Below are 24,500 nucleotides of genomic sequence, written 5' to 3'. Positions count from 1 at the left end.
AACTTCTTCACAACAGTATCTCGGACCTGCCTGGTGTGTTCCTTGTTCTTCATGATGCTCTCTGCGCTTTTAACGGACCTCTGAGACTATCACAGTGCAGGTGCATTTATACGGAGACTTGATTACACACAGGTGGATTGTATTTATCATCATTAGTCATTTAGGTCAACATTGGATCATTCAGAGATCCTCACTGAACTTCTGGAGAGAGTTTGCTGCACTGAAAGTAAAGGGGCTGAATAATTTTGCACGCCCAATTTTTCAGTTTTTGATTTGTTAAAAAAGTTTGAAATATCCAATAAATGTCGTTCCACTTCATGATTGTGTCCCACTTGTTGTTGATTCTTCACAAAAAAATACAGTTTTATATCTTTATGTTTGAAGCCTGAAATGTGGCAAAAGGTCGCAAAGTTCAAGGGGGCCGAATACTTTCCCAAGGCACTGTATATATAAATTGCACAAAAATGTTACATTTATGGATGTTTGAAGGCAGTGGTTCCCAACCTGTCGTTTAATTGTTTTAAAGAACTTAGTCCAGTTTTAAACTTGCTCTTGAAAGTTGTAATAGTAGAATGCACAAGGTGCAATTTTGAAATTGGGTAGTGCATCATCCGTTCCTCCAATCACATGAATACACATTATACATGGCAAAATGTATAGAACTGCAAGGAAATTTGCTTTAAAATGCAACATTTTCTTTCCACCCTATGACAAAATGTGTGGAGTTGCAGGAAATAAGCTTTAAACTTGCTCAATTCTCTCAACCAACAAGAGGGGTGTGAACAGTTTGTATCATGAACAGTGCTTGTGCCCATAGAAGTAGATGTGGTGCATGTGATGCTCCCCTATGCTGGAAGGGGGGCCCCCGAGTGAAAAAGTTTGGGAATCCCTGTTTTAAGGTATTTTTTGTTTTCTGTGTTGAAGCCATTTGCCTTCATCTTGGCACTCCGCCATAATTTTTTTGCCACATTTATTTTATTACAGACACCTTAATGCATACTTTTAAATTAAATTGTGAGAAACATACAAATAAAAAATGTCTTATACATTTTTGTTAGATGACTAATGTTTCTGTCCCCACTACATAAAAACAAACAAAATAGTTAAATACATATAATTTTGTCCTTGAAACATTTTATTGAAATACTGTAGAATTCCATTAATTCCTATGGAGGACTGCTCCTACTGGGAGCCGGCATGTGGCTTCAAAGCCTCTCAATGGGCAAAACATAGCATCAGCAATCCAGGGTTTATATACATAATTGACCTTAACGATACATCCCAAACTGTAGTTGATGCAGTACAATTCAATTGTGTTCTTCATCCATTTGTTTTCTCCATCCATCAGCTCACTCTGCTACAGTGGAACATGGGAATGAATGGCCCCAAAAGCATCAAGATCAGCAAAATCCGCCCCAAACAAAAGAGCTTTATAAGTGCCACTCTGTGGTACTGTTGCCCTGTTTATGTCTCTGTCCCAAATGGCACCCTATTCCCTACACAGTGCAATACTTTTGACCAGAAACCATACGGAATAGAGTGCTCTTTGGGACTCAGCCTATAACTGACCTCCATCCTGTAGGCAACAGTAATCTGTGCTCGGGCTGCAGCCACAAGGGGACTGCTAAGCCTTTGACTTTAAACTGTTTGGGGCAGCAGATAAAACTAAATATTTTCTGAGGCTGTTGTTACCAACAACACAAGAGCCATCAGGTTATTAGAGTTACACAGATGGCAAATTGTGTGACTATTATGGGGTTGTCAGGAAATAGGATGACCTTATAGGCCCCTACAGTGTATTTTCATTGACTTGTCAATCCCTCCCTACAAATGTTGATATATTTCAATGCCTTTCTGCTCACTTATTTAGGCCTTACCAACCTTAACTGCAGGGCTCTACGCAGGGCCGGATTAAGAAATCATAGCCATCACCCAAGGCATACAAAGTATATGTTATGGTGTGGGGTAAAGTTTTCTACCATGGTTTAGGTCCACCTGTAGACTCTATGCCAAGGCGTAATGAAGCTGTTCTGGCAACTATACAGTTTATACAGTGCCATCGGAAAGTATTCAGACCCCTTGACTTTTCCCACATTTTGTTACATTACAGCCTTGTTCCAAAATTGATTGTATTTAAATATATACATATCACATTTACATTAGTATTCAGACCCTTTACTCAGTACTTTGTTGAAGCACCTATGGCAGCGATTACAGCATCGAGACGTCTTGGGTATGACACTACAAGCTTGGCACACCTATTTGGGGAGTTTCTCCCATTCTTCTCTGCAGATCCTCTCAAGCTCTGTCAGGTTGGATGGGGAGCATCACTGCACAGCTATATTCAGGTCTCTCCAGAGATGTTCAATCGTGTTCAATTCCGGGCTCTGGCTGGGCCACTCAAGGACACTCCTGCGTTGTCTTGGCTGTGTGTTTAGGATCATTGTCCTGTTGGAAGGTGAACCTTCGCCCCAGTCTGAGGTCATAAGCACTCTGGAGCAGGTTTTCATCAAGGATCTCTCTAATTTACTCTGTTCATCTTTGCCTTGATCCTGAGTAGTCTCCCAGTCCCTGCCGCTGAAAAACATCCCCAAAGAGCATCATGCTTCACCGTAGGAATGGTTCCAGGATTCCTCCAGACGTGATGCTTGGCATTCAGACCAAATAATGAAATATTTTTTTAATCAGACCAAAGAATCTTGTTTCTCATAGTCTGAGAGTCTTTAGGTGCCTTTTAGCAAACTCCAAGCGGGCTGTCATGTGCCTTTTACTGAGGAGTGGCTTCCGTCTGGCCACTCTACCATAAAGGCCTGATTGGTGGAGTGCTGCAGAGATGATTGTCCTTCTGACAGTTTTTAACATCTCCACAGAGGAACTCTGGAGCTCTGGCAAGGTGATCATCGGGCTCTTGGTCACCTCCCTGACCAAGGCCCTTCTCCCCTGATTGCTCAGTTTGGCCGGGCGGCCAGCTCTAGGAAGAGCTTTGGTGGTTCTGTGTTCTTGGGGACTTTTAATGCTGCAGACATTTTCTGGTATCCTTCCCCAAAACTGTGCCTCGTCACAATCCTGTCTCAGAGATCTACGGACAATTCCTTTGATCTCATGGCTTGATTTTTGCTCTGACATGCACTGTCAACTGTGGGACCTAATATAGACAGGGGTGTTCCTTTCCAAACCATGTCCAATTAATTGAATTTACCACAGGTGGACTCCGATCAAGTTGTAGAAACATCTCAAGGATGGTCCTCATAGTAAAGGGTCTGAATACTTATGTAAAAAATGTATTTCTGTTTATCATTTTTAATACATTTGCTAAAATAAAAAAAGAAACAGTTTTCGCTTTGTTATTATTGGGCATTGTGTGTAGATTTCTGAGAATGTTTTGTTGTTTTAATCCATTTTAGAATAAGGCTGTAATGTAAAAATAAAAGTTGAAAAAAATCAAGGGATCTGAATACTTTCCAAAGGCACTGTATTTCCTTCATATAATTTTTTTATATATTTTTTTTTATATGTGATTTTTGTATGCCTCTTGGCAGCGCCGGTAAACCCCAGCATTAATCTGGCCCTGGCTCTATGCTGACATTTTTTTTATACAAGTAGCACGTGAGCTCCTAAATTGAAACATGTAGAAGCCATAAAGAAATGTAGGAACACAATTAAACATATTAGAGGTATTAATGATAAGAATTGCCAGCAACAACAAAATACAGGGTTAAGGAGTAGCAGAAAAAAAAGTATTTTTAAGATTGAGATATAACCTACATTGGGCCTAAATCTGTGCTCAGTGTATTCTCTCTGGCACTCAGAGGCTGCGGTACAGCAAAGTAATCATTACATCTGGGTGAATTATTTAGTTTTTTTTTATTACTTGGTGTTAATGGATGAGGCCAGAGTATTTTTCCTGTTGGCTAATAAGAACTCAATAATAACTGAAGTTTGTATGCCATGATGTTCACTGCCTCTGTATTTCCACTGGTTATAATGTCAGCCAATGGCCTTATCAGTTACTTTTTGCTTATCTTTTTGTCACTTGAGTGTGTTTCAGATTAGGACCTGTCTTATGACAGATACACTGAGTCAGGCAGTATTCATTGGATCTTGATGGTCATAACAGGATGCCCAGATTTACATAAAAGTTTGAAGTCCATTCCCATCCCAAAGTCTTGTTTATTCCCAAGGGCTTTGAAATGAAAAGCTCAGCAACAACACAAATGTGTGTGTAAAGGGCGTCACGCTGCATGCTTAGCTAGTACCACTTCCTCCCGATTCGGCCCATACCTGGCACAAACTCGGGACCTCTACTTTGCCAGCGCAAGTAACTGAAGCATCTTACAAGTCTGTACCACGTGAAAAGCTAGCTATTCACTGGCGCAAGTGGGGACACTCCAGTCTGAGGAGTAAGTTTCACAGATTCCCATGTGCTGAACGTTTGGCTGTAAAAAAGAAATAGCTGAAATGTCTTGAGTCAATATGACCTCTTGTACACCAGATGCATCAAACTCATTGCGTTCCAGCGGAAGTCATTCATTGTCAATGGAGCAGTCCGCAACGCTACTTTGGGGGTGCTGCACTAGTCAGCAGTGCTTTCTGTGTAGCGCATACTCATATTATACTGAACAAAAATTTAAACGCAACATGTAGTGTTGGTCCCATGTTTCATGAGCTGAAATAAAAGATCCCCAAAAATGTCGATATGCACAAAAAGTATAAGCTATATATTCTTGCTAACATGTCTAAGGTATTAAACCCCAACATTCAAGAGATGGATCTATGTGAACTGTGGCGATATAAACATCCAACTGAAAGAATTCACCTGTTATACCCTCAACTCATATTTAAGAATTTACTTTGTTATTGTAAACTTTTCTTTAAAGGTGTTACACATTAGTTTTTTTTGCATTGTAATTTCAAAAACATTTCAGAATATATCTGCAGTCATAGTGAATTCGTTGTGTTTCACAGTATTACTTATCCATATTCGCCAATTTGTTTCTGTTGTCAAAATGGGATAGCTGTTCTGACTTTGGCTCGGTTATGCAGTGGAAATCGCTCAGTCAATTCCTGGTTGCTAAAATTCCACACTGTTCGCTCAAACAAGCAATGCATAGTGTATGGAATCATTGTACCATCTAAATCGCTGTGATACTTTCGGACCAAAACCAAAAGTAAAAGGCTCAAGCACGAGTCTCCGCCATGTTATGGAGAAATGGGATGCGGGGGAGGGCGAAGATTTGTTTTGAATGACTTGCGCTTGAGCCTTTTACTTTCGGTTTTGGTCCAACAGCTTTATTTTTTTGCTATTGAACATATATTTCTTATCATTTAGACAACATATGCCGTTTACTTAGATAACTAGTAAGTTAAATGTAGGGGTCGCATTAAACGCAGAATTCTTCGTTTTACACGCAAGATGAGAATTCACCAATGGCATTCAATTCGCAGACAGCACTCTGACTGATGTGTGGTTACTTTTATCCTTTTTATCCTACTTTTCTTGGTGTAGTCAACCTACCTTTCTCCGGTAAAATTAACTTGAAGAAAAACATTAGCAAATGTAGCTGGCTACATTATTTCTGTGATAAACAGATGATGGCCATGCAGCGTTTTTGCAAAGAAGACGTTTCTTTTTCATTGTAAATTCATCATGTGACAGGTGAAGTGAAGAACGCAATCTGTTTACATGTTGCGTTTATATTTTTGTTCAGTGTGGATAATTAAGTATGCCTAACTGTTGTCTGGGAAGCTCTTAAAGCATATGACAGGTTGTATCATGTCTTACTCTTCACATAAGAAAAAGACCCATAAAGAATTAGAAATACTAAAACAGAAATGACTTTGAACACTTTGAAGCTTGTATATGACATAATTACCACCTGCTCTGAAGAGATTTCTGCCCTGAAATCCAAACAACAATATGTTGAGCAAGGTGAAATTGTGGGGGAAATTATTGCTTGGCAAAATTAAGAAAGAAGAGGAGGAATGGTACCATCCACAGCATTAAAACCCCCAGATGGTAGCCTAACAATGGAGCCTTATAAAATGAACTTTTTATAACATTTTATCACAAACTCTTATCAACCTGAAAAAAAAGTTAATAGAAAGATATAGACAATTTCCTTAAGGCCAATGTACCAATTTATAAGTGTACGAGAGAACATTTATATGGATAGAAATGTGCACTGTCCCCGACAAAAAAAAAAAATCTTTGTAGACCGAAAGTCGTCTGTTCTTTCAACCAAATGATTGCTCAGAATTTTTAAATGTGCATTTTTCCATATGCCACAGCTGAGCTTTCACAGGTGTGCCCCATCAGTACTGACGACCCTTCCAGTTCCGCCTACCTCTCCTACTATGCCCACCAATCTCCTGCAGGAAGTAAGCACAGCAAAACCCAGTAGACAGAGCAGGGAGGGGCCGTCACACCACACCATATGTGTTTGAATAAAACCTATATGCATTGAGCTTGTCTGATGCTTTAAGCTTACGGTTTGATGCCTCAAGAGGGCGCCAGAGATAACCAGAAGACCCAACTATTCTCATCCCACTCCTGCTAGCTTTCGCAGATTCGGCCATTAGCCTACTCTCCTGAAGTTGCCGGTAATAGGCTACACGAGTCGGCAACCTTTCTTATGTGGAATGCCAATTTATCTTGCCATTTCTACCAATCTGCATGCCAGTTATGGTTTTCAAATGCACATTTTTGTGAAACAATTTAATTTATATTAACATCTTCATATCTCAAAATGATTGTCATGTGGTTAAGCAAAATTACGATTAGTTATGAAAATGATACAAACCTAAAAAGTAATTATATTGCCATTGCCAACTACATAAGCCAACAAATAAAAACATTGCAGCCTGCAAGTAGAAAATATCCTGATAAAAATAAATCACACATATAAATATAAATCACACATGATCTGTCTGCATACGAATTTTAAACATTGTATTAACTATTAACTTGGGTTCTGCTCAAGAAGTTTTCTGCTCCACGGAGCTCGGGACAGACACAGCTGTAGGCTATTTGCGCAAGGGATAAGAAGCAGTGCTTGACTTGGGCAGGAGCTCACCAGAGCTGAGTACCGACACCTCAAATGTTCTACTGCTTGAGCTCCTGTTCCTCTTATACAATATTATTTCAAAAGTATTGTGGAGCTCCTGCACCTAAATATAAACTACTAGCACCCAAAAATGAGTACCGAAACCTATTTCAGTCCAAGTCGAGCACTGATAAGAAGCCTATTTTATAATGTTTCCACTGGATCAGAGCATGACATTTTCCCCTTTTTAAGAGCTGGAAAAGATTTTTCAATTACATTGAGGATCTATTGGAATTCTCAACGGATGTAAAAAACAGACTTTGTTTGCTTGCTGTTTGAGATGAAGAAAACATTCCTTTGAGAAGCTCCATATGTCATTAGTGGGCTCCCAAGTGGCAAGGGGACCACGCCTGTAAAGCTCCTGAGTGGCACAGCAGTCTAAGGCACTGCATCTCAGTGCTAGAGGCGTCACTACAGATCCTGGTTAGATTTACAGGCTGTATCACAACCAGTCGTTATTGGGAGTTCCATAGGGCGGCGCACAATTGGCCCAGCGTCGTCCGGGTTGGGGTTTGGCCAGGGTAGGCCGTCATTGTAAATAAGAATTTGTTGTTAACTGACTTGCCTAGTTAAATAAAATAAAGAAAAATAGTGGTGGTGCGTTAAGCTAATCAGAAATACTATCAGATCCCCAAATGGCCACATTTATATGCCTACATTTGTGCGCAGGCCAGGTAGACTATAGGCCTACTTCTATGCGCATGCGTCCTCACTCAAGATTGACAGGAGCGTTCCAAACAAAAGACAATGACTAAATTGACAGAACTCATAAATATAATTAAGTAAACCAGAACTTGTTTCTCACAAATGTAGCATAGCAATAAAAAAAAACACCATAGAGGCTCAGAATAAATTAGAGGGAAAACTAAAGTAAGTGGAGGAACTTTTTCAAGAAAGATCAAGTGTAATATCTTATGATAATAAAGCAAACTGGATGGAATATGGGGAAAAATGCACAATTATTTTTTATTCTTCAACATAAATGTTACCAAATATAATTTCCTGAAACTTGTTACAAATTATGATTCACCAAATTATATTTTGAAAGAGGAAGCAAAGTAGCTTAAGCATATGTTTTTGTTTCAGTCTCCTCTAACCTAAGCTAATCATATGGATTTTTTTCTATTAATAATGTAAAATGAACAGTCATACAGAAAGACTCATGTGAAGGTGAAATTACAGAAGAGGATCTTCTTGATGCGATTAAAGCCTTTAAGTCCAGGAAAACTCCAGGGCTGGATGGCATACCAGTTGAGGTATACCAAACTTTTTTGAATTCCTCAGATAACCGTTATTAGCATGTTTTAACCACTCCTGTGCAAATGGTAGATTATCAGACACTCAACAAGAAGGTCTGATTTCATTTTTACTGAAACAGGATACAAGTGGGAAATATAAAGATCCAGTACATTTAAAACATTGGAGGGCCCTTACACTTCTGTGTTGTGATGCTAAAATTCTAGCTTAATGTATAACGCATTGAATTAAAAAGGATTGTCGGACATTATTCATTCTAATCTGACAGTTTTTTTTACATGGACGATACATTGGAGATAATATAAGGCAAGTACAGGAAACAATAGAACACTATGACAAATCTAGAAAACCATGCCTGCTCTTCATAACGTTCCAAGTTTATATATAAATACCTGTAACATTTAAATTTTGGAGAATCTCTTATAAAAATTTTTAAAATCATTTATAGTAACCCTAGGTGTAAAATAGCAAATAATGGATACTTCTCAGAACGTTTTTAACTGTCAAGAGGAGTAAAACAAGGTTGTCCACTATCGGCATATTGACCATCGAAATGTTAGCTATTAAAATCAGATCCAACAATAATATCAAGGGATTAGAAATACAGGGTTTAAAAACAAAGATGTCATGGTACGCTGATGGTTCATGTTTTCTTTAAATCCAGAACTTGGATCCCTCCACAGCCTCATAGGATCTAGATAATTTTTCGAACCTCTCTGGATTATAAACAAATTATGATAAGTGTACTATATTACGTATTGGATCACTAAAAAATACAACTTTTACATTACCATGTAGTTTACCAATAAAATGTTCTGATGGTGATGTGGATTTACTCGGTATACATATCCCGAAAGAAAGAAATGATCTCACTCCAATAAATTTGAATAGATATTTAGCATAAATAGATAAAATCTTGCTACCATGGAAAGGTAAATACCTTCTATTTGTGGAAAAATCACTCTGATGAACTGTTCAGTCATATCCCAGTTTACCTACTTGCTTATGGTCTTGCCTACACCTAGCGAACAGTTTTTTAAATATTATATGAGAAAAAACAGCAAGCCAGACAAAATTAAACGGGCCTATTTATATAATGAATATGAATTCGGAGGGCAGAAATAATTACATATTAAAGCATTAGACCTCTCACTAAAGGCTTCAGTCATAATTTTTTTTAACTTAAATCCAAATGGGTTATCTAGAAAATTAGTAAGAATGTCTCACCCTATTTTCAAAAAAGGCATTGTCCCTTTATTCAGATTACAATCTCTCACTTTCAGTTATTTGAAAAGGAAATAATATTTTTAAACAAGCCATAGAAAGTTGGTTTCAATTTCTATTTAATCCACCAGAAAAGAAAGAACAAATAATACAGTAAATATTTGTGGTTAAACTCAAATATACTAATTGATTAAAAAAAAACATAATTTAAAAAAAGGAATGTAATAATCTTTGTAAATTATATCATAAATACGACTGGTGTAGTTATGTCATACATGCAGCTAACTAAATAAATATGGAAATGTCTGCTCTACCCAAAATTACAACCAACTAATTGCAGCATTACCGCAAAAATGGAAGAGGAAAGTGGAAGGGGGAGAAAGTAAGGAACTTGTCAGTCGGCCCTGCATTAAAGACCGTTAAAGAAAATTGTGATAAATTAAAAAGTATACCAGTTTCATTTAAGAACCAAAGAATTGACAGCCGTGCTATATAGATTGCTAAATAGTTGGGAAGAGATTTTTGATGTACCGACTCCATGGCCCATAGTTTATGAAGTGATACGCAAAACAACGCCGGATTCAAAACTTTGAATTGTTCAATTTAAATTATTATACAGAATTCTTGCAACCAATTTGTTATTTATATGGGATACAACTTTCCCACCTCTGCAGATTTTGCTGCGAAGAGGCAGAATCATTAGATAATTTGTTTTGGTACTGTCCATATGTAGCCTGTTTTTGGTCACAAGTCCAGGAATGGCTGAAGAATTGCAATATTTACCTGGAGCCAACCCTGCAGATAGCACTACTGGGTGATCTGAAAAGTCATAGTCAATCGATCAATAATATTATAATACTTTTAGCAAAAACATTTTTTAATTTACAATTTCTAGAAACTATGAGAATAGAAAGGTTCAGAACTTTTCTGAAACATCACAGCACAGTTAAAAAATAAATGGCAAATAGAAATCCAATATCAATGGTGTTAAGAGATAGATGGGAGGGGTTGAATGGAGCTGAAAGTTGGCACTAATAACAACTAATAACAACAAGATAACTAATGTAAATCATACTGTGCCCGTAAAACATAAATACTGTAGGTTAAGAACTTTTTTAAACAGCATGAAAGATATGGCAAATAGAAATAAAAAAATAGAGTTAAATCCAAACAAAATAAAACTATTGCAAATAGACTTGTGTCCATAAAATGTATATAGTATGTATATAGTATGTAGTATGTATGCTGATCTATCCTCAAAAAAAAAGATCACACAATGAAGTTATGAATCAATGAATGTGCACAAATTGGCGGGAGAAAGTAGTGCATTGCGCATCTAGGCGCATGGTCAATCCAACTCTGCATTGGCCATGCAGTGATATGGCCTCAGCAGAAGTCAGTGCAAGAATGGCCTCAAACAGAAGTCAGGGCATTCATACATTACTTCGTGCACTTCACGTAGTTGTGCAGAGCTGTTGTAAAGGTAGTGAGTAGAGCTGTTGTAAAGGAAAGGAAATGAGAAATACAGGTGTGCCACGTTTGTAGTGTCGTACCCAAGAAGACTCGATGCTGTAATCGCTGCCAAAGGTGCTTCAACAAAGTACTGAGTAAAGGGTCTGAATACTTATGTAAATATGATATTTAAGTTTTACATTTGGTTTTGTTTGTGTGTTACCCACAGGTAGACACCATGAACTACGTGGGCCAGCTGGCAGGCCAGGTGTTGGTGACAGTGAAGGAGCTGTATAAGGGCATTAACCAGGCCACACTGTCAGGCTGCATCGACGTGGTGGTGGTCAGACAGCCTGACGGGACCTTCCACTGCTCCCCCTTCCATGTACGCTTCGGGAAACTGGGAGTGCTGCGCTCCAAGGAGAAAGTGGTGAGTTCGGGGGATATTTGGGAAAGAGAGGTCAGGGTTTTTTCTGCATAGATTTTTTTTTTTTTTGCTGTGTCCAAACATAAAAAGAAAATATATACATTATTTAGAAAATTATTTTCAGGATGTAAAAACAGGTGGGCCTCTAATATTTCCAGACCAAAACCCTTGCGGTGATGGGTAGGTAGGGATGCAAAATTCTGATCATTTAGCAAAACATTTAAGATTCCTAGAATTGGGAGGGAATACGCAGGAAATACAGAATCCTTCAACCAGGATTTCTGAAAAACCTGGGAATTTTGGGAAAGTTAACGAATTTTGTAACCCCAGTGAAAAAAATCCCAGAGCTAAACCCACCCATATTACATTTTTAGCAGAAGCTCTTATCCAGAGCAACTAGTGTGCTCAAGTACACATCGACAGAGTTTTCAGCTAGCCGGCTTGGGAATTCAAACCAGTGACCTTTCAGTTCCTGGTCCAACGCTTTTAACCGCTAGGCTACGTGCTGCCTGCCCGGAATCTTTCTTACGCCTTCCTGGTATATTCCGCATCATCTCTGGCAGATGGAAGGATGCTGAAAAACTTTGTCTAGGTCTGTAATGGAACCCTGTCATTCTAAACTGCCATTTGTTTTTTCGCTCTATCACATCCATTACTGACGTGTAATTAGGGCCCTTTCATGTTGCCGTGTGGAAGTGCTGCTGCCTGACACAGATCCAGGTATTAAGAAGTACTTCTGAGAGAGCAATTGAGAGTGAATGGGGGGAGGACGACCATCCCAGTTCATCATCCCTGAGACACTGGGGCTGCATCTCAAATGGCACCCGATTCCCTATTTAGTGCACTGCTTTTAACCAGGGATCTGGTCAAAAGTAGTGAACTAAATAGGTAATAGGGTGTCATTTGGGACACAGACAGGAGGAGTACCACCCCTACTGTGCCCCTACTGCTACCGCTCGCCTCAGTCACTATGGCAACACAGTTTTAGATATTCCTCTGCATAGCGGAGGAGAGATGGCCTTGATACAGTACAGAGAGGAATGTAACGTAACAGTGTGGGAGGATTGACCCAGCATCAGGCAATGGATTTGGTGATGATGCTATCTTTTATAGGATCCTTTGAAAATTCATATAGCTACTTCACTGGTTGTATTATTGATGGACATATATGTTTTTTAGCCTTTACATAAAACATTTAACATTTTATTCCTTTACTGAAACAGACCATTATCCCTCTGTCTGTGTCCCAAGTGGCATCCTATTTCCTACATAGTGCATTTATTTTGAACAGAGACCTATGGGGGTGTCCACACAGGCAGCCCAATTATGATGTTTTTTCCACTAATTGTCTTTTGACCAATCACATCAGTTCTTTTCACATCAGATGTTTTTCAGAAAAATAATCTGAATCGGGCTGCCTGTGTAAACGCAGCCTAAGACTGCAAGCAGGTAATCATCTGGCCCAGTTTGCTTTCATTAACCATATCATGGTTTTAGTCTACACACAGCACATTGTTGTTTTGTGCATGCAAGCACACAATAATAAGTATGTTGAATATTTACAGTGATCTTGCTGAAGCAAGCACACTAATACAGTACCAGTCAAAGGTTTGCACACCTACTCATTCAAGGGTTTTTCTTATTTTTACTATTTTCCACATTGTAGAATAATAGTGAAGACATCAAAACTATGAAATAACACATATGGAATCATGTAGTAACCAAAAGAGTGTTAAACAAATCAAAATATATTTTAGACTTTAGATTCTTCAAAGTAGCCACCCTTTCCCTTGATGACAGCTTTGCACAGTCTTGGCATTCTCTCAACCAGCTTCATGACGAATGCTTTTTCAACAGTCTTGAAGGACTTCCCACAAATGCTGAGCACTTGTTGGCTGCTTTTCCTTCACCCTGCAGTCCAACTTATCCCAAACCATCTAATTTGGGTTGAGGCAGGGTGATTGTGGAGGCCAGGTTCATCTGATGCAGCACTCCATCACTCTCCTTGGTCAAATAGCCCTTACACAGCCTGGAGGTGTTCACATACTCTACGTCTCCAAAGACACGGCAGTTGGAACTAAAAACCTCAAATTTGGACTCGTCAGACCAAAGGACAGATTTCTATTGGTCTAATGTCCATTGCTTGTGTTTCTTGGCCCAAGCAATTCTCTTCTTATTGGTGTCCTTTAGTAGTGGTTTCTTTGCAGCAATTCGACCATGAAGGCCTGATTCACCCAGTCTCCTCCGAACAGTTAATGTTGAGATGTGTCTGTTTCTTGAACTCTGTGAAGCATTTATTTTGGCTGCAATCTGAGGTGCATTTATGAGAGCGGTCCTCATGAGAGCCAGTTTCATCATAGCGCTTGATGGTTTTTGCAACTGCACTTGAAGAAACTTTAAATGTTCTTCAAATTTTCCTTTAAGACATGACTCACCTTCATGTCTTAAAGTAATGATGGACTCATTTTTCTTAGCCCTATTTGGTTTTAGACATCTCAAATAAGCAATCTTCTGTATACCATCCCTACCTTGTCACAACACAACTGATTGGCGCATTAAGAAGGAAAGAAATTCCACAAATTAACTTTTAACAAGGCACACCATAGCCCTCTGTTGTTAATTGAAATGCATTCCAGGTGACTACCTCATGAAGCTGGATGTCAAGTGTGTGCAAATCTGTCATCAAGAAAAGGGTGGCTACTTTGAAGAATCTCAAATATAAAATATATTTTTACCACATGATTCTATGTGTTATTTCATATTTTGAAGTCTTCACTATTATTCTACAATGTAGAAAATAGTTACAAATAAATAAAGACCCTTGAATGAGTAGGTGTGTCTAAACTTTTGACTGGTACTGAACATTGTGAGTGAACTGTTTATACACTGAACAAAAATATTAACGCAACATGTAAAGTTTTGGTCCCATGTTTCATGAGCTGAAATAAAACATCCCAGAAATGTTCCGTATGCACAAAAAGTATATTTAACTTAATATTAATTTTTGGTTTACATCCCTGTTTGTGAGCATTTCTCCTTCGCCAAGATAATTCATCCACCTGACAGGTGTGGCATATCAAGAAGCTGATTAAACATCATGATTATTACACAGGTGCACCTTGTGCTGGGGACAATAAAAGGCCACTAAAATGTGCAGTTTTGTCACACAACACAATGCCACAAATGTCTTAAGTTTTGAGGGAGTGTACAATTGGCATGCTGACTGCAGGATTGTCCACCGGAGCTGTTGCTAGAGTATTGAGTATTCATTTCTCTACCACAAGACTCCTCCAACATCGTTTTAGAGAAATTTGACAGTGCGTCCAACTGGTCTCACAACCGCAGACCACGTGTTTGGCGTTGTGTGGGCGAGCGGTTTTCTGATGTCAACATTGTGAACAGAGTGCCCCATGGTGGCGGTGGGGGTTATGGTATGGGTAGCCATAAGCTACAGACAGCAAACACAATTGTATTTTATCAATGGCAATTTGAATACCCAGAAATACTGTGACGAGATCCTGAGGCCCATTGTCATGCCATTCATCCGCCGCCATCACCTCATGTTTCAAATCAAATGTTATTTGTCAAATGCGCCGAATACAATACCGCAAAATGCTTACTTACAAGCCCTTAACCAACAATGCAGTTCAAGAAATAGAGTTAATAAACATTTACTAAATCAAGTCCAAAAAATCTAATCAATCAAAAAGTAACACGATAAATGTACATAACAATAGGAGGCTATATACAGGGGATACCTGTACTGAGTCAATGTGCGGGGGTACAGGTTAGTCAAGGCAATTTGTAAAGTGACTATGCATAGATAATAAACAGCGAATAGCAGCAGTGTAGTTCAGCATGATAATGCACAGCCCCATGTCGCAAGGATCTATACACATTTCCTGGAAGCTGAAAATGTACCAGTTCTTCCATGGCCTGCATACTCAACAGACATGTCACCCGTTGAGCACGTTTGGGATGCTTTGGATCGCCATGTACGACAGTGTGTTCCAGTTTCACAGCACTGAAGAGGAGTGGGACAACATTCCACAGACCACAATCAACAGCCTGATCAGATGTGTCACGCTGCATGAGGCAAATGGTGGTCACACCAGATTAATTTGTTTCAATTTACTGATTTCCTTATATGAACTCTAACTCTGTAAAATCTTTGAAATTGAGTGGGGAGGGGGAGTGCCCCCCCCATCCGTGGACAAAACTGATCCTAAATCAGCACTCCTAGTCTGAGACATATGGCCCCAGAGTTCCTCCATAAATGGATGCCTGACCTGTCCTTTCCCTCTGCAGATTGACATTGAGATCAATGGAGAACCAGTGGAGTTGCACATGAAGCTGGGGGACAACGGAGAGGCCTTCTTTGTTCAGGAAACCGAGCAGCATAATGTGAGATTTTTTTTTTTATCGGTTTCATGACAACCACTGTTGACACAGCTTATTACTGACTGTTAATGTGTCCCAAATGGCTCCCTATTGCCTAAAACGTGCACTTCTTTTGAGCAAAAGTAGTGCACCATGTAGGGAATAGGGTGCCGTTGGGGACGTAGTCTATAACGTGATCTTGTTGTGACTCGTCGTCTCTTTGTCACCCTGACCCAGGAGATAATCCCTGCCCACCTTGTGACGTCGCCCATCCCCACAGAGGAGGCTCTGGGGAGGGGCAGAGAGTCCAGAGCTGGGGAGTCGGGCCTGGAGGGTGGGCTGCAGCCGCCCCAGGGGGACTCACAAAACCCAGCCTCCTCCTCCACCCCCCTCCTTCCCCCCAGCACCACAGCAGGGAAGAAGAAAAAGAGACGTAGAAAGAAGCACAAAGCAGACCCCCGGAAGGAGGAGCAACAGGCCTCCACTGCTGGTGGTGAGGAGGTCTGTGAACTGAGCTCAGACGAGGAGCACGGTGCACAAAACAACAGCAGGTAAATGGACAGAGGAGTAGGGTGAAGTTGCCCCTAGATGCTGACCCCCCAGCTAATGGGACAGACAGAGGGGGCTAACAGGAGCTCAATGACTCCATAGGTACACTCAGGTTGGGTCTGGGTGGGACTATTCAGCACAGTGTGTGTAGAGGATCGGGAGTGTTAACACTGTGGTCAATGGGGGATATTCTTCATTCCCTCAGGGCCCCCTTGTTCTCTACAGTGAAGGACACAGTGGAACACAGGCAGCACCCCAACCTCCACTCCTTGGACAGCTACCCCTTCTCTGATGGAGACTGGTCTCCCGGCGACAGCCACAGGTATGACCCCCTCACTCAGTCGCTCAGTCAATAACTTCCTATTCAAATATTTACACAGATCATGCAAACAGTCAGGATCATTAGGGAGATTTTTTATTTCCTTAGGACTTAACAAAAAAGAAAACATAGTTAATCTAGCACACCTGATTCTAATAATTAGCTGGTTAATAAGCTGAATCAGGTTAGTTACAACTAGGGTTCGATTGAAAACTTACAGGAGGGTAGTTCTCCAGGAACACGGTTGGAGTGCACTGATCTAAGGCATGTTATAGAGCAGTACACTGGACAGCCGTTAATGAGCCTTTTATTTTGAAGGTTATGTCCCTGACGTCGGCTCAAGCTTCAGTTATCTTAAAAGGCGCAAAGTCAGATGTCCAGTGTATTGCTCTATAACACGCCTTGGATTGAATCTCATTTTAGGTAGATATTCATTAAAATGGTAGCAGAACATTGATTGAATAGCCCTGTGGAGCTGTGAGTACATGTTGTGTATGTGTTGTGCTGTTTTCTCGATTGTAACAGATCCCCAAGATCCCTGTCAGAGCCCATGTCTCCAAAGAGCGACTCAGAGTTGATGGTGAAGTTATCAGAGAGCATGCTCAGAGCAGAGTCGCACATGCAGTGGTCCTGGGGTGAGTTCCCAGAATTCACCAGGGTAAGACCTAGATCTTGTGTTTCAAATGGCACCACATTCCCTATATAGAGATGAAAATATGCCAAACTGATTTCATATTGACTCTTGTCCAGGTCAGTAAGAAAGAGCCCTCGGAGTTGCCTAAGACGATGACAATCACCCCGTCAGAGAGCACACACTTCAGGGTCATCCTCAGCTCAGAGGCCATGGAGGTGGAGGCTGGGGGCCTGCACACCTCTCTGGACCCAGTGTGTGGACCTGCCATCGTCAAACCAGAGCCCCGGACCCCCAAACAAAATACCCTCCTCAGCTCAAAACACCACCCACCCGACCCTCTATCTGAACCCCATCATCCCCCCAAACCTATTCATGACCATTGCCCACCCCAACCTGAACCGTGTCCCCTCAAACCAGAACCAGGTGCTCTAATGTCGGAGCCCAGTCCAGACCTCTGTATCCCGTCCAAGCCTGAACGGAGGGGCCCTTGGACTTCCACTCCTCCCAGTGTGCTTGATTCCAGCCAGAGGGACAGTGGCTCTACTGCCGGTGGGGCCAGTTGCATGGCCGGGGACCTGGGGTCCATCGGCTCCAAGACTGACTCCCCCTCCAAGAGGAGAGGTACTAATTGTGCTTTAAATAGCAACCAAAAGTATTTAAAAACTAAATCGAAAGTATGCATAGATGGTTTATATAAATAGCTTATTGATCAAGTATAACACATGACTTAGGCCATTTATAAGGATTTTGGCTTACGGCAGCACAATGTGCCGGATGATGGCATTCCATAGCCCTCTGTTGTTAATGACAGCTAGTATGAACAAATGCTTTACATTACTTTTATGTCCTCTATTTGATGTTTTATGTCCCCTATATGATGTTTTATGTCCCTTATTTTAAGTACCTCATAGCTCTATCACTACAGAATGGTCTGATGGAAACAGAAAGAAAATGGCTTGGTCATGAGTAAGGCCTCAGACACACCAATAGCGTGTGCTGGCCGGGTCATTCCTACCAGACCTCATAACATTTGGGGGGGAAAGTATATCAGAAAATATATAATAAAGCAGAAAAAAGACATGTTTGGCTTTCAGAAAATATTTTGGGGCAACATATTTTAGGTGCATTTTCCAACCTGTTAGGCACATAATACATAATCCTAACAGGGTAGAACATAAACCTAAATTAGCCATAGCTCTGTGAGTGATCAAGATTGAGCTACCATAATGGTGAGCAGGATTTCAACATCTCTATCAAACATATAAAAAAATAATAATAATATCAATTTGGTTAATTTTCTCTATAATTTTGCCTGAGGGTGAAAATTTACGAGTGGGACATTCAGACTAACAACATGAAACATGGACAAATGGATAAAACTGAGTGTTTGTATTTATTTAGCCTTGCACCATTGTTTTCCCACCAAAGAAATGATGACTCTTCCTGAATGTGGTGTCATTGTAGGAAGGGGTTGTTTTCTTGAAGAAGAATTACAATAAACTAACAGGGTGGAAAGTGATATCAGGGACAAACAGAAAATCTAACATAAAATACAAACATCATGAAAAGAAAACATTGATGAGAGTGAATTTAACTAGGTCTATAAAGCAGTGATGAAAGATTAAGTATTTTATCATTTAGAATTTTATGGCTTATATTTCTTGTGGAAGTTGATGAATAATAACCGGGAACATGGCAAAAACGCATACATTCACTGAAAAAAAGTGTTAAAAATTGATAAAATTCCCTTTCAAGATCCATATTTTGTTATTTTTAAGGTAAAGCCTTTTGGAATCCACATTTTACACTAAATAATAAAATATATTTCCTGGGGACAGAAAAGACACATCATAGTAGGAATGACCCAGCCGAGAGTACTTAGAACCTCTGAACAGAGTGCCTGCCTAAATGTGCACCAATTTTACATGTAGAATTGTGTGATAATGTCGTCAGTCAAAGTTCTACAGCTGGTGGTCCCTAAAACGCAGCGCACTGAACGATCAGCAGACAAAAAAATTATCCACATTCGGTGGTATGTGCGCGAGCCTTAAGGGTTCAGACAGTGTTATTGACTACACCCGAAATTGGGCTGTGAATGGTTTAAGTGAATTCTGATTATTCGTCTGTGTGTGACGAAGGTGTGAGGAAGAGGAGTCAGCACCAGGGGCCTGAGGATATCTACCTGGACGACCTGAATGCTATGGAGCCTGACGTCGTCGCGCGCTACTTAGCTCCCAAGAGGTACCTCATCATGCCTTTCATCCCATGTATTGAGGCCCTATTCCCTTTATAGGCACCGTATTCCCTTTATAACGCACTACTTTTGACCAGGGCCCATAGAGTTGTGTTGCAGTGACTGACCAGTCTGTGTGTGTGTGTGTTGCAGTGAGTCCGAGACCATCCCTAAGCACTGGGTGGAGGTTGGCCGGTGCGATGGGTCCCAGTCTCCCCAGTCTGTGGGCAGTGCAGCTGCCGACAGCGGGACAGAGTGTCTGTCTGACTCGGCTGGGGATCTACCAGACATCACCCTGTCTCTCTGTGGAGGGGTCGGGGAGAACTCTGAAATCTCCAAAGGTAAGGTGTCCCACTGTATGTAAGTGTTATGTTATAGTGACTAGGGGTGTGTCCTAAATTGCACCCTATGCTCTATATAGTGCACTACTTTTGACCAGGCACTGTAGGGAATAGGGTGCCATTTGGGACACAACCTAGGGATTCACTTTGATAAGTATGCAAATAACTAACTAGTACACTGTTACTCACAATGCCACAAATAATAATGTGTTATATTATATGACAATAGATATGCTATAATGATGAGCAGATTAGGATACCTTGAAGATGCAAATGCTATGATACTTTTATTGCAGAGAAATTCATGGAGCACATCATCACATATCATGAATTTGCTGAAAATCCAGCAATCATTGACAATCCCAATTTGGTGGTTAGAATTTCAAACCGGTGAGTCGTTCAGCCGTCCTACTCATACTAATTTATATTCCTGCATCATACTAATTCTTAGACTGACATTTTGAACAGAAGATAACAATTTGTGGATTTCCTTGAACTAATCACAATTATATTATTACACAGTTCCTTCAGAAAGTATTCACACCCCTTGACTTTTTCCAAATTTAAAGCCTGAATTTAAAATGGATTAAATTGAGATTTTGCGTCACTCGCCAAAACACAATACCCCATAATGTCAAAGTGGAATTATGTTTTTGCAAATTAATAAAAAATTAAAAACTGAAATGTCTAGCATATCAACCACTTTGTTATGGCAAGCCTAAATAAATTCAGGAGTAAAAATGTGCTTAACAAGTCACATAATCAAATCAAATGTATTTATATAGCCCTTCGTACATCAGCTGATATCTCAAAGTGCTGTACAGAAACCCAGCCTAAAACCCCAAACAGCAAGCAATGCAGGTGTAGAAGCACAGTGGCTAGGAAAATCTCCCTAGAAAGGCTAAAACCTAGGAAGAAACCTAGAGAGGAACCAGGCTATGAGGGGTGGCCAGTCCTCTTCTGGCTGTGCCGGGTGGAGATTATAACAGAATATGGCCAAGATGTTCAAATGTTCATAAATGACCAGCATGGTCAAATAATAGTAATCATAGTGAACAGGTCAGGGTTCCATAGCCGCAGGCAGAACAGTTGAAACTAGAGCAGCAGCACGGCCAGGTGCACAGGGGACAACAAGGAGTCATCATGCCAGGTAGTCCTGAGGCATGGTCCTAGGGCTCAGGTCCTCCGAGAATAAGTTGCGTGGACTCGCTCTGTGTGCAATAACATTGTTTAACATGATTTTTGAATGACTACCTTATCGCTGCACCCCACACACAAAATTATCTGTAAGGTCCCTCAGTCAAGCAGTGAATTTCAAACACAGATTCAAGCACAAAGACCAGGGAGGTTTTCCAATGCCTCACAAAGAAGGCCAACTATTGGTAGATGGGTAAAAATATAGAAAAGCAAACATTGAATATCCCTTTGAGCACGGTGAAGTTATTACACTTTGGATATTGTATTAATACATACAAATGATTGTCATTTAGCAGACATACAAATGATTGTCATTTAGCAGATGCTCTTATCCAGAACAACTCACAGTAGTGAGTGCATACATTGTCATACTTCTTTTTACTGGCCCCATGTGGGAATTAAACCCACAACCCTGGCGTTCTAAGCACCACGCTCCACCAACTGAGCCACAACCAGTCACTACAATACACCCAGTCACTACAAACATACAGCCGTCCTTCCTAACTCAGTTGCCGGAGAGGAAGGACACCGCTGAGGAATTTCAACAGCAGGCCAATGGTGACTTTAAAACAGTTACATAGTTTAATAGCAGTGATATGAGAGAAATGAGGAGCAACAACATTGTGGTTACTCCACAATAGTAACCTAATTAACAGAGTGAAAAGAAGGAAGCCTGTACAGAATAAAATATTCCAAAACATGCATCCTGTTTGCAATAAAGCACTAAAGTAAAACTGAAAAAAATGTGGCAAAGAAATTCACTTTATGTCCGGAATACAAAGTGTTTGGGGCAAATCCAACAACACATCACTGAGTACCATTCTTCATATTTTCAAGCATGGTAGTGGCTGCATCATGTTATGCGTATCGGCAAGGACTAGTGATTTTTTTAGGATAAAAAGAAACAGATTAGTGCCAAGCACAGGGAAAATCCTCGAGGACAACCTGCTTCAGTCTGCTTTCCAACGGACACTAGGAGGAAAATACACCATTCAACAGGACAATAACCTAAAACACAAGGCCAAATATACATTGGAGTTGCTTACTAAAACGACGTTGAATGTTTCTGAGTGGCCTACTTACAGTTTTGACTTAAATCGGCTTGAAAATAAATGCAAGACTTGAAAATGACAGTCTGGCAATGATCAACAACCAACTTGACAGAGCTTGAAGAATCTTTCAAAGAATATGTAAGTATTGTACAATCCAGATGTGCAAAGCTCTTAGAGACTTACTCAGAAAGACACTCAGCTATAATTGCTGCCAAACGTGATTCTAACATGTATTGACTCAGGGGTGTGAATACTTATGTGAATGGGATATTTCTGTATCTCATTTTCAATACATTTGAAAAAAATTATAAAAACAGGTTTCCGCCTCTCGAGTGGCGCAGCCGTTTCCTCTGACACATTGGCGCCGCTGGCTTCCGGGTTAAGCGAGCAATGTTTCAAGAAGCAGTGCTGCTTGGCAGAGTCGTGTTTCGGAGAACGCATGGCTCTCGACCTTCGCCTCTCCCGAGTCTGTACAGGAGTTCCAGCGTTGGGACAAGACTGTAACTACCAATTGGACATCACTAAATTCGTGACAAAATTGAGTTAAAAAAAAAATCTGCTTTGTCATAGGGTATTGTGTGTAGATGAATGAGAATTCATGCTGTAACACAGCAAAATGTGGAATTAGTCAAGGGATATGAATACTTTCTGAAGGCACTATATATATATATATATATATATTATTATTTTTACAGATATTACAACTGGACATTGGCAGCTCCATTGATACTAAGTATGCAAGCTTTCCAGAAGAACCTGCCCAAGGTAGATCTCATGTTATGCATTATGAATGTATGTTAGAACTTCAACATTCTGTGCATGTACTCATAAATACTTCATGTGTATCTAAGGCCACAGAGGAGGCATGGGTGAAAGAGAAGATGCCTAAGAAGTCCGGCCGCTGGTGGTTCTGGAGGAAAAGCAGCGTCAAACAGGTAAGGACTGCATCCCAAATGGTACCCTATTCCTTATACAGTGTAATACTTAGGTCCAATAAGGCTGTGCACAAAAGTAGTGCACTATATAGGGCTCTCAAACTCAACTCCGGACCTCGAAGCCAGTTATACTGTGTTTTTTCATTGTTCCCCTCCAATCAGGGACTGATTTAGACCTAGGTCACCAGGTGGCTACAATTAATTATCAGGTACCCCTGATATAGGGAATAGGGTGCCATTTGGGACAAAGGGGTGTTTTTGCAGTACGCTTTAGGTCCACTGTTATTGATACTCTGTAGTACCCGTAATGAAATCAACCCTAGCTGAACTGCTTTCCTGATACTGTCATTTGTCACCTTAAACAGATGGTCCATGATTTTCACCATCTCTTTCCTCATGACTCTTTTTTTTGTGTGGGCAGAAATGAGTTCCCATGTGAATCCCATTGGATTTGCATTTCTGTTGTAAATTAGCCTAAGCAAATCAGAGTGAGGAGAACCATGTGCTAATTGTACTGCATACTCTTAGGAATCATTTTTTCATTTAATTAAATGGGCAGTAATTCCACTATTAATCAAGGAAAAACACTAGGTCATATACAGTCAGTGTTGACATGATGACGTTTCATTAACGGGTGATTAATGTTGTCTGCTCCGCTCTCCAGTCTTCAGAGGCCAAGATGGACAGACACGAGTCCCAACACGGAGACACAGAGAGCCCTGTCCTCGATCAACAGATTCCAGCAGTGCCACAGTGAGTCAGCTTAGCACCACCCTGTCTCACCCTGTCTGTCCCCCACCACTCCTCCCTGGCGTTGTTTCACAAGGGGAAGCCCAATTATTCGCACAGTGATGTCCACCCGCCTCACCCATATTCATCATTACACCAACCAATGGGAAACTAGATTAGCACTGGAAAAACAGTGATTCATAGGAAATGCCCCCGAGAACATGCATGAGGGACCCTGTTTGGGAGTCTCATCTGTGTTTTGGCTTTCTGTAGTAAATGAAGCTTGGTGACAATTCAGTGTTGGGATACTGCCCTCTAGCGGCAGCATATACAAATGCTGGATGTTCATTTTAATAACTGATGTCTAGAGAAGCGTCATTCCTCTCGTTATATTTTCAGAGTAACTACTCACTCCCTTAATCTTTACTCACATTAGTTTAATCTCATACTGTTTTTAGGAAGTCTGATGTTGACCTGAGGTTGTTGTTATTTGACATGCAGGCAGAAAGCAGTAGACGACTCCTCCAGCGATGAAGAATCGAAAGAGCTCAACACAGTGGCACCTACTGAGCACATGCACACAGAGCTACCTCCAACTGGCTCGCACTCCTACATGAAGTCTCTCCGCCTCTCGTCTGACCAGATAGTAAAGAGCTTCTAACTTATAA

At 40.5% G+C, this 24,500-nt stretch overlaps 1 protein-coding gene across 2 annotated transcripts in view; it reads left to right on the top strand.

Moving 5' to 3' along the window:
- LOC112227965 (phosphatidate phosphatase LPIN2) overlaps positions 1 to 24,500 on the top strand; it is a 43,756-nt gene that overhangs the window by 13,903 nt on the left and 5,353 nt on the right. For both annotated transcript variants that reach the window (XM_024393011.2, XM_024393010.2), the window contains exons 2-14: positions 11,266 to 11,466; positions 15,772 to 15,867; positions 16,081 to 16,394; positions 16,598 to 16,714; positions 17,237 to 17,369; positions 17,462 to 17,966; positions 19,484 to 19,586; positions 19,732 to 19,919; positions 20,216 to 20,309; positions 22,864 to 22,933; positions 23,020 to 23,103; positions 23,768 to 23,856; positions 24,334 to 24,478. In XM_024393011.2, coding sequence (XP_024248779.1) covers positions 11,275 to 11,466; positions 15,772 to 15,867; positions 16,081 to 16,394; positions 16,598 to 16,714; positions 17,237 to 17,369; positions 17,462 to 17,966; positions 19,484 to 19,586; positions 19,732 to 19,919; positions 20,216 to 20,309; positions 22,864 to 22,933; positions 23,020 to 23,103; positions 23,768 to 23,856; positions 24,334 to 24,478 — 2,130 coding nt within the window. In that variant the 5' untranslated portion in view covers positions 11,266 to 11,274. The remainder of the gene's footprint in view (positions 1 to 11,265; positions 11,467 to 15,771; positions 15,868 to 16,080; positions 16,395 to 16,597; positions 16,715 to 17,236; positions 17,370 to 17,461; positions 17,967 to 19,483; positions 19,587 to 19,731; positions 19,920 to 20,215; positions 20,310 to 22,863; positions 22,934 to 23,019; positions 23,104 to 23,767; positions 23,857 to 24,333; positions 24,479 to 24,500) is intronic.

This window comes from Oncorhynchus tshawytscha, linkage group LG29, assembly GCF_018296145.1.
Source record: "Oncorhynchus tshawytscha isolate Ot180627B linkage group LG29, Otsh_v2.0, whole genome shotgun sequence".
In the NCBI taxonomy this organism is placed as follows: Eukaryota; Metazoa; Chordata; class Actinopteri; order Salmoniformes; family Salmonidae; genus Oncorhynchus; species Oncorhynchus tshawytscha.
The sequence above is the reverse complement of the archived record's forward strand: the minus strand, read 5'-3'. Positions and strand labels throughout refer to the sequence as shown.